Here is a 13,958-nt window from a genome sequence, read left to right on the forward strand (position 1 = left end):
CAAGCTGAGAAACCATGACTTCCCTTAGGCATCTCTAAGTTTGCAGAGAAAGGTATTTGTGCAGAGAAGGTAAGGATGGTATGTGACCTGTAAGGAGGATTCAGCAATTGAATATGGTCATTAAAGGAAGAGGAGGAAGCAAAGACACCCCATTATGATTTAAATATTGGTTAGTTGGTTGATGCAAAATATATGGATCAATGCGAAATTATCCACTTTGGTTCTGAAAACAGCCATTAGTATCTAAATGGTGATGGATTGGGAAGGGAGAAAGTGCAGGAAGACCAGTTTTTTTTGTTATGTTGAAAATAAATGTTCAAGTATAGGAAAGCAAATGGTCTGTTGGCCTTCATTGCAAGTTTGTTTGAGTAGAGAAGGAAAGTAGTTGTTCCTATAGTTGTTGAGGGCCTACCTAGAGTTTTGTGTGCAATCTTTGTCTCCTTATTTTAGGAAGGATATTCTGATCATAGAAGGAATGCAATGTAGACTGATTTTCATGGGATGGTGAGACTAACATAAGGAGACATTGGGCCTGTCTCTGTCAATAAAGGATGGAAGATTGAAGTTAGATCTCATACTCTGCTATAAATGTACAACAGGACTCTACAGACTACTTGCAGGGAGGATATTCCCAATGGCTTGGGCATCTTAAAAACCTTCTTATATGAGAATGCCATTTAGAACCAAGATGAGGAGAAATTTCAGCCAAATAAGACTGGAATTCTCTACAACAAAAGGCAGTGAATGCCAGTTTTTTTTTTATAAGGTATTCAAAGTGGAGATAAATATCTTTTTATGCCAAAGGAATCAAGGGATATGGGAATAGTGTACTGAACTGAATGATAGCTATGATCATATTTAAGGTAGAGCTTTTCCAAACAACCTACTAATATTGACCACGTTCTGAGTTTTGCTGTTTAATCTCATTCCATCATAGACATTTCCTTTTGTTCTCTCCTCCCATTCCCATTCCGCCACCACTCCACAGACATGCACATTAATAAAATTTATCCCATTTCTGATTAAGAAGTCTGTTTCTCATTACATAGCTATTATCTGATTTGCTCTTTCTAACACTTTCAGACCTTGCTTTCAGTCTGCACTATTTTGTTTCTGAATTAGGTTGTGGCTATTTAAGTATCTAATTAGGCCTGAGATTGTATCAACTTTTTGAGCATTATTTTGGTTGTATTTTCCATGTGTATTGTAAAGTTATTTTGCTTCAACAACAGAATCAGGTTTAATATCACCAGCATTAAAAAAACTTGTGAATTCCAGTAAGTATGTATACTAAATAGTTAAGTAGTGCAAAAACAGAAATTTAAAAAAAAAAGCAGTGAGCTAGTGATCATGGGTTCAATGTCCATTCAGAAACCAGATGACAGAGGGGAAGAAGCTATTTCAGTATTATTGAATGTGTGCCTCCTTCCTGATGGTAACAGTGAGAACAGGGCATGTCCTTGGTGGTAGGGGTCCTTAATGATGGATGCTGCCTTTTTGAGGCATCGCTCCTTGAAGATACCGTGGATAGTACTGAGGCTGGTACCCATGATGGAGCTAACTAATTTTACGACTCTCCACAGCTAGCTTCAATCCTGTGCAGTAGCCCCCGCCCGCACCCACTTCCACATAGTGATGCAGCCAGTTAGAATGCTCTCTATGGTACTCTGTAGAAATTTGCGAGTGTTTTAGGTAACATACCAATCTCAAACTCATGAACTGAATACCACCCAGAGGCAATGTTACAATTTTTCCAACAGTATTCAATGGCAGAAAAAATGTTAAAAACTGAAAAAAAGTACAAAGTCTATTAAAGTTATCTGAAAAATGATCGTAAGCATTTGTGTGGAACCCATGCAGTCTAAATTTGAACAGATACATAATATGCTTACAAATATTGTAGATTTCATTTATATTACTATTTTTATATTGATTGGATCTTATTCAATTTGTATTAAATATGAGAATTTCTTTCACTTAATCATCTGTAATAGTTAAACAAGCACCGAGGTTTAATTAACCAATTCTGATTTTAAATATACTTTTGCCTTGTATCTGTCTTCAGTGCAGTTTGTTCCTGATTCGCAGTGATTTCAAGATTTGCAATCTGAAATTAAACTCAATATTTCATACAATTATCATAAAAATAGAAGTAATGAGAATGTAATTTAAAGCAGATCACTCTGGAGGAAAGGGAGCTGAAGCCACCTGGGACACTGAGTACCCATATCTCAGGGTAAAATGAGTTAATAAGGACTTAATAAACACAATGATTGTCCAAACATTTCTCTGAGGATAGTGGTTGTTCTCTCTTCCAAAGCAGAAACTGATTTGCTTCGATGTAAAAAGTCTTGAACTGAGGGAAGATTGCTTCCAATGTCAGCAGAGACAAGTCTTGTTCCAGGCTTGGATATTTAGATGGAAATAGGATACCATTTGTAATTTTTTATTTTGAAAAACAGAAAGTTGAAAAATATTTCCATAAAGTTTTCATTTGTTATTGGTGAATAGTACTAGGTAGTCTATCGTCTGATACCGTAAATGTATCCATATTAATATTATGTTGATGTTGTAAAGCTAGATACAAAGTAACTTGTCATAAGTCACAGATGACCTTGCTTTCAGTTTATTATTCTTTGTTTTTGTCCTGTTTGTGACTCTGATGAGGGTCATCTTAATCTGTTAGACAAGGAACAGACTCTTATGTTGAACAGGGTAAGCAAAGGCTTATGACTAGAGTGGAATGCAAGAGGGAATTCTTTGGTGGCTATAATTTTGTTGTCATTTCGAGTATTGTGATCATTTCACTGATGTGACAGGGCTGGGCTTTATGTATAATCCCTTAGCCTGTGCTCACTTTCAGTTTTATTTGCTCGCTGTCATTCATATTGATTAGATGCTATCCGGTTGATTAATATATGTAAGGATTTATTTTTAGTTGTTCTATTAAGATAAATTGTACTACGTAATTTTGGAAGATAAAAATTATTAGTATTTTTTTCAGGTAGATTGGTCAGAAGATGAGCAAGCATACTTTCAGAACTATATATTCCCCTATTGATGTTGCATACAAATTATGTGTTTAATTGATGTCACCTTGCATTACAAGTTATAAAGTCGTGTGCTGATGGCATAATCAGCAGGAAATTCCTTCTGCTTAGCTTTTCATTAAGTCTTTGTCTGGATAGGAGCCAGAACCAGATGTGACACCAATGTTCTATCATTTTCCTCAACTGAAAAATTATTTTTTCTTTCTTTTGACTAGGTTGTTATTGATGCCTTTAGACTGATCAATGCAAATATGATGGTGTTAGGACATGAGCCGAGGCAGACAACTTCAAATCTTGGTCATCTCAACAAACCATCTATCCAGGTACATTTATCCAGATGTAAAGAAATACCTTGTATGATTTGTGAATGCACACTATATATTTTACAGATTTATTGGAATAGCAAATTAGATATTTTATTCCCTCCGGACTTGAATTTTGTACCAGTAACACTTGTCCCGTTTGGTTGTATTGGAACCCATTTTTGTTAAGTTCTCCTAAAATTAATTGATATAACAAAGATAAAGTGTTATTTCTACAATAACAAGCATTAAATCTTCTATTTATCTTGTATTTTAAGTTGTACTTTTATGAAAGTCTATGAAACTGTGAAAGATAATGAGCAGAAATGTGCCAAGGGTTTTGACTGGGCATGGACAAGTCCATGCATGCACGTTTCATGAGACTAGTTCCATGACCCTTTTCTGGCTGTGCTGTAATGACCTCTGTTGTTAATTTCATGACATTGTTCCGTATTATTACAACAGATAATGGTTGGTTGTGGTTGGAGCTTATCAAATGCAAGTGAAGTATTTTTTGCTCTTTGTATTAATAATAGCAGCTGTACATAAGCATTGCTTTTCATATAAGACTGTTCATGCCCCTTTCTATTCCAAAATAATTAAAGATCTTAAAATAACTTAAAATATTAAAATACTGTGGCTAGAGTAGCCAGCTAGAGACTTAGTCGCTCTATGGCAAGGCACTTAATATGATTCTTAAGAGTCTTTTGTAGTTGAGGTAGTGAATGGCCTACATTCTGCCTTTCTCACGCTGGATGAGTGAGTTACAAGGACATTCAAACTGAAGAAGCATAAGGCTGTCTAGGTCAGGAAGCACCTTGATTGACATTCATTCCATCCCACGAAGCAGTTGTTCCTTCCACCGAAATCTTAGCTGAAATGCATTGAAGGAGTTTGTTTTAACAACTTTCAGAATACTCACCAAATTAACATTCTCTGTTGCAAGTCAGAGTGGGCTGCATCATACTTGTGAGAAATTTTGTTCCACACATATCCTTAAAGACAAATTTGCTAGACAAAGGACACTTGACTTGGTTTAAGGATACCATGTATATGGCTTGAATATAATTAGGACTGGCCCATGTAATTAATTAAATTGCACAACCCTGATCCTTGAAATGACAGAGTTAACCTTGATGGCTGGCAAAGCCACAGTCCCCATATTACCCATCAACTTGGGAGGCTTTTGTTTCCTGCCGCCTTGGTTAATCAGGGCATCATAGGTTGCAAGGAGAAGCCAGGAGATTGGTGTTGAGAAGGGTAACAGCGGACCAGATTTGATGAACCAAGTGGCCTAATTCTGCTCCTGTCTTAGTCTCATTATGGAGAAAACAAGTTTCTTAAGGTTGTTATAACTGGGGCTGGTAGTGGGGATAAGCTCCCACTATTTATTAAATGCTCCCAATGGCATAAGTCTCAAATAACCACTTAACAACCAAGTTCATCTCCTGGTTTTCACTTGTAGCTCAGCTACTCAGCCCAGTGGAACCATTTCTACTGATAGGACACTGAGCAAAACCAGTTTTAAGGTGCCTTAAAGCTACTTGCTTTGGACAGCCATGGTTGGTAGCTCATCTAGAAGAAGAAAAACTCTGATCTCAAACCGGCTACCTTGTGGCTATACCCACTCATGGGGAAGGCTTCAAGAGTAAACCCCAAGGGAAATTTGGAGCTTGAGTTCCTAAGGCAGTCGTATGTTAAGTTCAGCACTGAGTGGTAACTCCTTTGCCGGCGCTGGTGCGGAACAGTATGGTTTTAAATGAAATACAGAACAAATTAGAACACTACCAATATTACTAGAGTACTGTAAAACTATTTGTTCGCAATGGTTACTGATGGAGGAATTCATCAAGTGTACACTGATATGTTCTTTTGATTGACTTGCAAATAAACAAAATCAGTGCAGACACCTAGTGCAGATAATGGACTGCCTTCATTGCCTTCCTGCATGAAGTAGTGTCGTAATCCAACAATAAATTTCCTGATTCCCATATCCATTGGCTGCACCAAGGTGTTGTATTGGCAGGCAGAAATTCCAGTTGGATGTTTCTCAAACATTCTACGTTAGGGTATACTGCACAATCGTCAAGAAGCAAAAGAATTTTGCTTGATTTCCGCTCCATATCCAACTCATCAGCCATTTCTTAAAATTTTTGGAAGTCATTCAAAGTATATTTATTATCAAAGTATGTATGCAGTATACAGCCCTGAGATTCGTCCTTTTGCAGGCAACCACCAAACAAAACATCATGGAACCCGTTTAAAGAAAACATCAAACACTCAACTTGTGGGGGAGGGGGTGGAGAACAAATCACAGAAACAGCAAAAAGCTAGCAAATAACACATAGAATATTGAGCATCAAGCTGCAGAGTACCCAAAACGGTCCAGGAATGAGTCAGTTCAGTTTAGTGGCGTGTCAACAACTGCAGGTCTCAGCCACGGAGCCAATTCTGTGCCAGAGTGCCTTGATCAAACCGCGCACATAGCAAGAAAGAGAAACCAGAAACACATGGAACGTGAACTGCAGAGTCCTCCAAAAACAAGTCCACAACTGCGGAGTGCGTTCAGCACTGAGGATGTTAAACTATGAACCGCAAAGGCCCACAGCCATGAGCCATGCTGTCAAGGCGATCGAACCTGAACCTTCTTCCAGCAGCAGCAAGAGGGAAAGCGGTCAAACACAGGCAGAGGGTGCTGAACACCTGCTCGCCTTCTGCTCTTATCCTTGTCAATTTCAATCTTGTTCATCGCTTTCATTGGCGAGGAGTAATGGAGCCAATCTTGGGTTTGCGTTCTACCACACTCTGCTCTGAACCTATGCGAATTCCCCAGGAGGTAGCAAAAGCACCAGATCGCTCAGTCAGCCCAAAAAATACATCAGCAAAATGGAAGTTACAGGGTGCAGTTGATCACAGTTCAGGAGAAGTATATTCAAAAGATGTAGTTGTTGTGGTAGTAGTAGTTTTGTGAGGTGTCTGCAGGATGTTGCCATTGGTGGCTAGGATCATCTTGTCATCCACACATTCTTACTAGCATAGTACTCGATTGGTAAACTATCCATTCTTAGCCCCTTAAAGTGTCGACGTTTAATGCTTTTCCCAATAACCAACAATTTATTTTTATCAATTCCTGACGTATTTAAGCAATACAACAAAGTTATGCGATCCATTGCTTTCTTGGAACCTGATCGTGCTGCATGTTTGTAGCAAAGGGAACGGTTCAGCATGCCATGATAAAAAATCCTGTTCCAACGACATTGTAAATATCATCAGCACAAAATTTTGAAGCAATTCAGGGAGTTTTACAGATTTCCATGTTTCTACACTTGCAGCATCAGCAATACCTTTTTCGCCATATGCTTTCTTGACTTTAATGTGCTGCCTATGTTTCCAACGAGGCAACCAACTATCTGTTGCTTTAAAGTCTTCATGACTCAGCTTCTTAGTTAGCTCCTCTGACCCGCACACCTTGTCCAGTTACAATGGGAAACCATTGATTGAGAGCCTCTTCAACACCTGGATCCTTACCTTCACTCTTTAGTTTTTGGGATGTTCTTGTTGTTTCTGCATAATGCCCAATTCTTCTTATGTTTATCTTGCTGATGTATCAAGCGTGCAATTGTAGATTTCAGCACTTTAGTTATCTCTGCCATGTGATGATGAGTGGTGTTAGGCATATGGCTTTTAATTTGGACCAGTAGGGTAACTCTTTTGGCTAGTGTCAAATCGTTTCATGGCATTTTGGCAAGGATCTCAAAAATGTTTTTATGTCAAAATTTTAAAAAAATTATCAAAAAATCACTGCTTTTTGAGTTGGTGACCCTTGGCCCAATTGGATAACATAACACAAGCACACTCAACCTACACAACTGCTTGGTCTAAGTACAGTGCAGTGTTTAACAAGTGCACGTCACTGACAGTTTCCTGCCCCAATTAAGGGGGCTCATGTCCCAAATAAAAAAAAAGGGAATCCCAGCTGTTTTCTCAATTTGTTTTTGTTCTAAATCAGCAGCCACCCGATTAACCGATAGCCCAATTAACAGGAATCCACTGTATTTAATTGATTTTATTTAATATCTTGCACATATTCCAAATTTTATGGTGAATTGTGAGTTGTGCTGAAGAGTCCAAGTAGATCCAATAACAATAAGCCTCACTAGTCAACGGCAAAGCAATGGATTAATTGTAATTAAAACGTGTGTGAATGTATTTGCAAAGATATTTTTCACACCACTTCCATTAGTAATTAATGTTGAAAGCCTCCATCAATTTTACTCATTAATTACAATAACAGAAACTTTTCGGAAAGAGCATATGTTTGATCATTGAAATTAGGACCTTGTCCTCTGGATATTTATTCTAAACTAATTGAATTGTGTATCTGTATACAAGTAGAAAAGCCATTTTATGCAGTTGGATCATCACTTAATTAAACTATTTTTGTGTTGTTTACAGTGCACAGCTGGTTTATTCCTAAAGGTTGCTTGTTCCGCAGCATGAACTTGATGCTTATGCTATAAACTAAATGTTAAACTTAGCATTTTTAACAGGAAAAGAAGTTTTTTGCTTAATACAGGAGGAAATTGTCTCAACCCTGTAAGATATCAAAAGAAACAATTACTTAATTTTTTCTACGGGTAGATTAACAAAGTTATTGATGATATATGGAGCACAACTTTTCAAGGAATGTCTTAAAATTATTTCTTACACTTTTTAAAGAATTCCACACATCAATATTTACAAATAGCTTGCTGTTGCTGTCAATGTCAATGTTTTGACCTAGTTCCTGATCTGTGATTGCAGCAGCTCGGCCTGCAAAATAGACGTAGACAACTCTACTGTGCTATTGGTAAATAATGGCATGTATGTGAGTTACACATCTCGGCTGCAAAAATGATATTTAAACTGCATTAGGTTATTCTTTAAACTTAATTCACTAAAAACATTGTATAATGGAACTATTTTCAACTCCCTTTTCGGCAATTTGTTGGTGAGCTTCACACATTGTATAACTAGCATTATATCAAGCATTTTAAAAAGCCTTGTAACAGGCCAGTTTGAGTGTCTTTGAGGCACTCCATTGAAGACATTATTTTATTTCAATAAATGTACTTTTTTCTTAAAAGAAATATATACAGGAAATGCATCAGTACATCATTACAGTATTTTTTTTACATTGCTCCAATGCCAGTCATGTTTCCTTTTTAAACAAAGCACCCATAAAATGTATGCTTGGCTGTTGCACAGAGCCCGTCCCCTCAGTGTCCAGTGGCAGGAGGACCCTATGCTATACTCCTTTCCTCACAAACAAGAGAGAATTTGCAGATGCTGGAGATCCAAGCAACACACATAAGACAACACAATACACACAAAGAACTCAGCAGGCCAGGCAGCATTTATGGAAAACAGTACAGTTGACGTTTCGGGCTGAGACCTGCCTTTGTTGTGGCTGGACCAAGTTTAACTACACTCACTCTTTCAGGTGCCCTAGGCGAACAGGTCAGCTAGTTTGTGCAGAACAAAATAGCTTGCACCTATTTGATGATCTTCCGGCAGTAGTTGATGTTTATCTTGGTATGCTTTCCTGGGAAGAGCCTGGAGTTCTGAGTGCACACAGTATGCCTCAACAGAGGTCACTGTATCCTTCTCCAGATCAACTTGGCAAAAAAAGGAGAGAGTTGGGAATGAGACTGTAACTGTGCAGGACGAATCTGATGGGGCTTCTCCCACTGCCACCCAACCAAAGTCTTTTATGTATTATGGGGAGGCATACTGCCTAATGACTTTGACATTCTGCCTGGAAAACCATCCCGCAAGATCCATTGTCCCCATCTCCTATGTGTCCTGCAGGAATTTCTGTGCTGACTGCTGCCTGATGGATTTGCGGTCAAAGGAAAGTTTCTGCAGAAACTTGTACTGTGAATGACAAGTAAGGTACAGCTGAATGGAATATTCCACTGCAATGTTCAACCTTTGCTACACTAGGGACAGGTTTTACCTCAGCCTGTATTTACCTTAAAAGAGTTTTACAGACAAAGGTGCATAAGCATGGTGACAATACCAGGGCCAGAGCCAATTACAAGAACGAGGTGCATTTTTTGGCATCTGGATGACCACTGCTCTTTTCCTGACTACTAAAAGTTGGCAGGAATGTTTTGGAGGAGTTGAGGGTGTATGCTAAAGATTACCTGGAGCAGACTGCCAACAAGGTTCAAGACATGAGAGTGGTGCTTCCTCTCAATGGCAGGCAAGTACCTGGTCACTAGGTACAAAGTGCTCTCGGTGTGGAGTAAATATGGTAAGGTATGTATTTCCCTTCTATACTGATATGGTCACCTGGACCTTTTTTAACATTTTGAGATCCAGATGGATTTGTGTTTATTGGGTCATGATGTGCAAGTCTCCAGAGAAAGGGGAAAAACATTCTCTGTATACTTGAAAGGATGAATATTTTTCAGCTTCTGCTGGATCTTGTTGCACAATTCAATGGAAACTTCATCCCGACCACGTTCTGGTGAGGCCAGATGCTTCCTGTGGCAAAGAAAAAATTAAAGAACAATTTATGCATCCTCCTCCAACTCCTCGATCATTGATTCAGAGAAGTTTGGGGTTGTGTGGTTCAGCGTATTAATCTAAAGTCAAAATATATCACCCAAGTAACCCTCTGTAGACAAAATAGCTCTGGGTTTTTAAAATACATTAAATAGCATAAATTCAGATTTTTATCTCAAATGAATTTATGAATGAATTTCAGTGTACAAATTATTTTCAAATCTGGTCATAATTGACTGTGATATTGCAAATTTGATGTGAGAAATACAAATTGTGTATGCTTTTGAAACGTGTTTGAGCATCAATTTGTTGCCAAATACACCTTCTGTCAGTTTTTTTCAGCAGATAAATTGAAATAACCAAAATATTCAGGTTAGCTTAGTCATGTAGCCGTTCCCATTTCAGTTGTAAAGTTGTGATTTTTGTACTTCTAGGCATTGATTCACGGATTAAACAGACACTACTACTCTATTACCATCAATTATCGGAAGAATGAACTTGAGCAAAAGGTAATTTTCATTATTACTTTTAGTTTTGTACTTTTGATATGTATTTTTAATATTTGCATTCCTTAGCACATTTAGCATGTAGTATTTTAGGTTGCCAAGAAGTTAACAATGAATGGCTTTTCGCACCTCACATGACCGTAAACTCGCTAGGTTTGCCGTGTAATAGCAGGTGCTCTATCTTACCTTCCTTTCTCCCTTAGGTAGCCCATCAAGATTGAAGGTGGCCCACCTGTGTCACTTCAGTTTTGTGGGTTATGATCTGGTTAATGAAGCCAGTGATGAAACTGCAAGTGTTTCTGCAGTTGGGGCAGGAGGTGGCTGCTGGAGTGGGTGGCAATTTGTCTGTCTCCTTCCACTTCAGTGCACTCCCAGCATTTACCCTTGATGTTCAGGGTACCATCTGGGATGCATCTTCTCCACTTTGAGTAGTTATGAGCTGGGGCAGCTTGGCTACTGAAGTAACCTTGGTTCTGGATTGAACAGCTTTCCATTAGTTCAAAAGGTTAGCTTCACTTCTGTGGGGAAACTTGTTGAAAGTGATGTGCACTGTTAAAGCATGAAAAATTGAGAATACTGATAGGCCATGACAAAGGTATGTTTGAAACCAGTCGTAACTGAGGATGGCTCCAGTTAAGTGGCTTGTATGCTGTTGTGAAACAAGTTTAAGGTGGAGACAAATTCTTTTAGGCAGCCAAATTTGATGAGGATGTTTTGTGGTTCCTTCCAAATGATGGAGTCGAGGTTTTAGTGAGGTCGAAGACAGCGTGTAGAGTAGACCAGTCGGTGCTGGTCCTTGCAACTTCTCTTGAGGCTGTAATGAAGCGAAGACTATATTCACTATGGCTCATGATGGATGAAATCCACATTGTGATTCAGGATACAATCCTTCAGCCACTGAAAGAAGACTGTTAGTGGCAAACCTGTCAATCATTTTCCCTTTTGTAGGCATAAAGACTCCTGTGTCGTTCCTAAAGTCAAATTTAATTTCTTTCTTGAAGTTGGTTGTGATCTTCTGTTCATATATGGGCAATGAAACTATGGAATTGTGACTGAGTATTTCCATGCTGAATTTTAAGGTTTCAGCAGGGATATTGTCTGCTCTCAAGGTTATGGTATTTTTTTGATAGAATATGGCTTTGACTTAGTATCAATTAGGAGTAAGGACAAGCCTCGTCCAGGTAGGCCTCCATGGAGACAAGTGCACTGGAATCAAGAACAGAGTATGATTGAGAAGGTCTTAGAAATGTTCTTTCCATCAGTTCCTGATGAGTTCCTCCCACTTTTCTGGCCGTCAGTGTGATGGGACCTTGGGTGTGGGGGCTGAAGGGCTTGTGCATGCAAAGGCTGTTGGTGAGGTGATAACTTTTCTGTGTGCTCCTCATTCATCATCTGTACTTTAGGTCTGGGCTGTCTGCTGGATCTCTACACTCAGGTGCTTGTTAAATAATTTATTTTCTTTTCCCCGATGAACAAGATTTCTCATGATGGCGATGGGTTTACTCTCCGGTGAAGGTAGGCAGATCCTCTGCTGCCTGGCTCATCTGTGGATCTCAGCCTGGATTTTATGACTATAACAACTTTGAGCTGGATTCTCCATAAAAAACAATTGTTGATTTAATGATGAGAGAGCTGAATTTCTTATGTGGTTCGTTGGCCTTGTAGCTGTTTGGGAACATTGATCTTTTTCTGCACCATGGTCTTCAGTTGGCCATGGAGAGTAACCAACAGCAGATGACTGTAACTGTCCAATATAGTTAGGATAGGTTGTAGGCCAATTTTGTTGAAAATCTTGTTGGTCACCTTTGGGTTACAAATGACTCTCAGTGGATTTTCTGAGTAACCAAGAATGGAAATTGCTCTAAGTCTACCTCTGCTTGGTGTACATAGCATACTTTATAAGCCCGAAGGAAGAGTACTAAAATAGAGCACGGAGCACTGTGTTTCATACAAGGATTCAAAGAACATTTATAATTGAAGTATATATGCAGTATACCACCCTGAAATTGGTCTTGCCACGAAACAAAGAAAGAGCATGGAACCTTTTCAAAGAAAGTATCAAGCACCCAATGTGCAAAAAAAAAAGAACAAATTGTGCAAACAGCAAAAAATGAGCGAATAACACAGAATATTAAACATCAAGCTGCAGAGTCCCAGGAATGTTCAGTGTAGTTCAGTTCAATTCAATTTACCAGTGTGTCGTTCGTTGAGTGCAGACCGCAGAGCCAGTCAGTGTTGAAATGCCCTGATCAAATTCATGCAAAATAGCAATTAAAAAAAGATGTAACCAGAAACACGTATAACATGAACTGCAGTGTCCACTAAAAACAACTCCATTCCACAAACAGCGCCAATCAAGCCTTGCCCAAGACCCAAGACACTTACACCAATGTCACCATTAGTTACGTTGTTCACTGGCGCCATCTTGTACAATAGATTACAGAGAATTCTTTAAGTTTCACAACAACTTGTCTTCTAAAGCCAAGTGAATAAAAAGATTTGATGCCAAATAAACTAGAAATAATCTACGTTATCCAGAAGTTTGGTATTAATGTAGATTTAGGATCGAGTATTTGTACCATGAGAAAACTTAATCTGTTTCCTTGATCAAGTAACAGAGAAGTTGTTAATCTTGATTTACAATTCTTCAGCTGATCTAGAAATGAATGATGCAGTATGAAAGAAGAGCAGATTCCACATGGTGTCCTAACTTACAATGATCAGCCATCCTTCATTTGGATATTTCACTAGAGCCACAGAGTGGTGAAACACCACAGCACAGAACAGGTGATGCGGTCCACCTAATCCGTGTCGAACTATTAATCTGCCTAGTCCCATCAACCTGTACCCCGACCATAGCCCTCCGCACCCCTCCCATCCATGTCCCTATACAAATTTCTCTTAAATGTTGAAATTATTGAACCCATACCCACCACTTCTGCTGGCTGTTTGTTCCACTCTCGCCATCCTTTGAGTGAAGTTCGACCTTGTGTTCTTGTTCAACTTTTGACCTTTCACCTTTAACACATGAACTCCACTTGTAGTCTCAGCAGCCTCAATGGAAAAAGCCTGCTTGCATTTGTCCTGTCTATATCCCTCATAATGTTGTATACCTTTATCAAATTTCCCTTCATTCTTCTACACTCTCGGGAATAAAATCTTAACCTTTTCAATCTTTACCTATAATTCAAGTCCTGGCAACATCCTTGTTAGTTTTCTGTGCACTGTTTCACTGCACTGTTTCAATCTTATTGACATCTTTCCTGTAGGTAGGTGACCAAAAATGCACACAATACAGTACTCCAAATTGGGCCTTACAACTTCAACATAAATCCCAACCTCTGTACTCAGTGCTTTGATTGATGAAGGCCAATGTGTCAAAAGATTTCTTTACGACTCTTATCAACCTGTGATGCCACTTTCAAAGAATTATGGATTTATATTCTGAGATTCTTCTGTTCTACCACAATCCGAAGTGTCCTACTGCTCACTGTGCAAGTCCTACGCTGGTTTGTCCTCTGAAAGTGCAGTAACCTCACACTTACCTG

The 13,958-nt window shown here is 38.8% G+C and overlaps 1 protein-coding gene across 2 annotated transcripts in view; it reads left to right on the forward strand.

The window, feature by feature from the left end:
- Window positions 1–13,958, forward strand: part of psmd14 (proteasome 26S subunit, non-ATPase 14) — a 98,733-nt gene that overhangs the window by 58,085 nt on the left and 26,690 nt on the right. For both annotated transcript variants that reach the window (XM_063052324.1, XM_063052325.1), the window contains exons 7-8: window positions 3,266–3,373; window positions 10,339–10,413. In XM_063052324.1, the coding sequence (XP_062908394.1) occupies window positions 3,266–3,373; window positions 10,339–10,413 (183 nt within the window). The remainder of the gene's footprint in view (window positions 1–3,265; window positions 3,374–10,338; window positions 10,414–13,958) is intronic.

The sequence above is a fragment of the Mobula hypostoma genome, chromosome 6 (genome assembly GCF_963921235.1).
Source record: "Mobula hypostoma chromosome 6, sMobHyp1.1, whole genome shotgun sequence".
NCBI lineage: Eukaryota > Metazoa > Chordata > Chondrichthyes > Myliobatiformes > Myliobatidae > Mobula > Mobula hypostoma.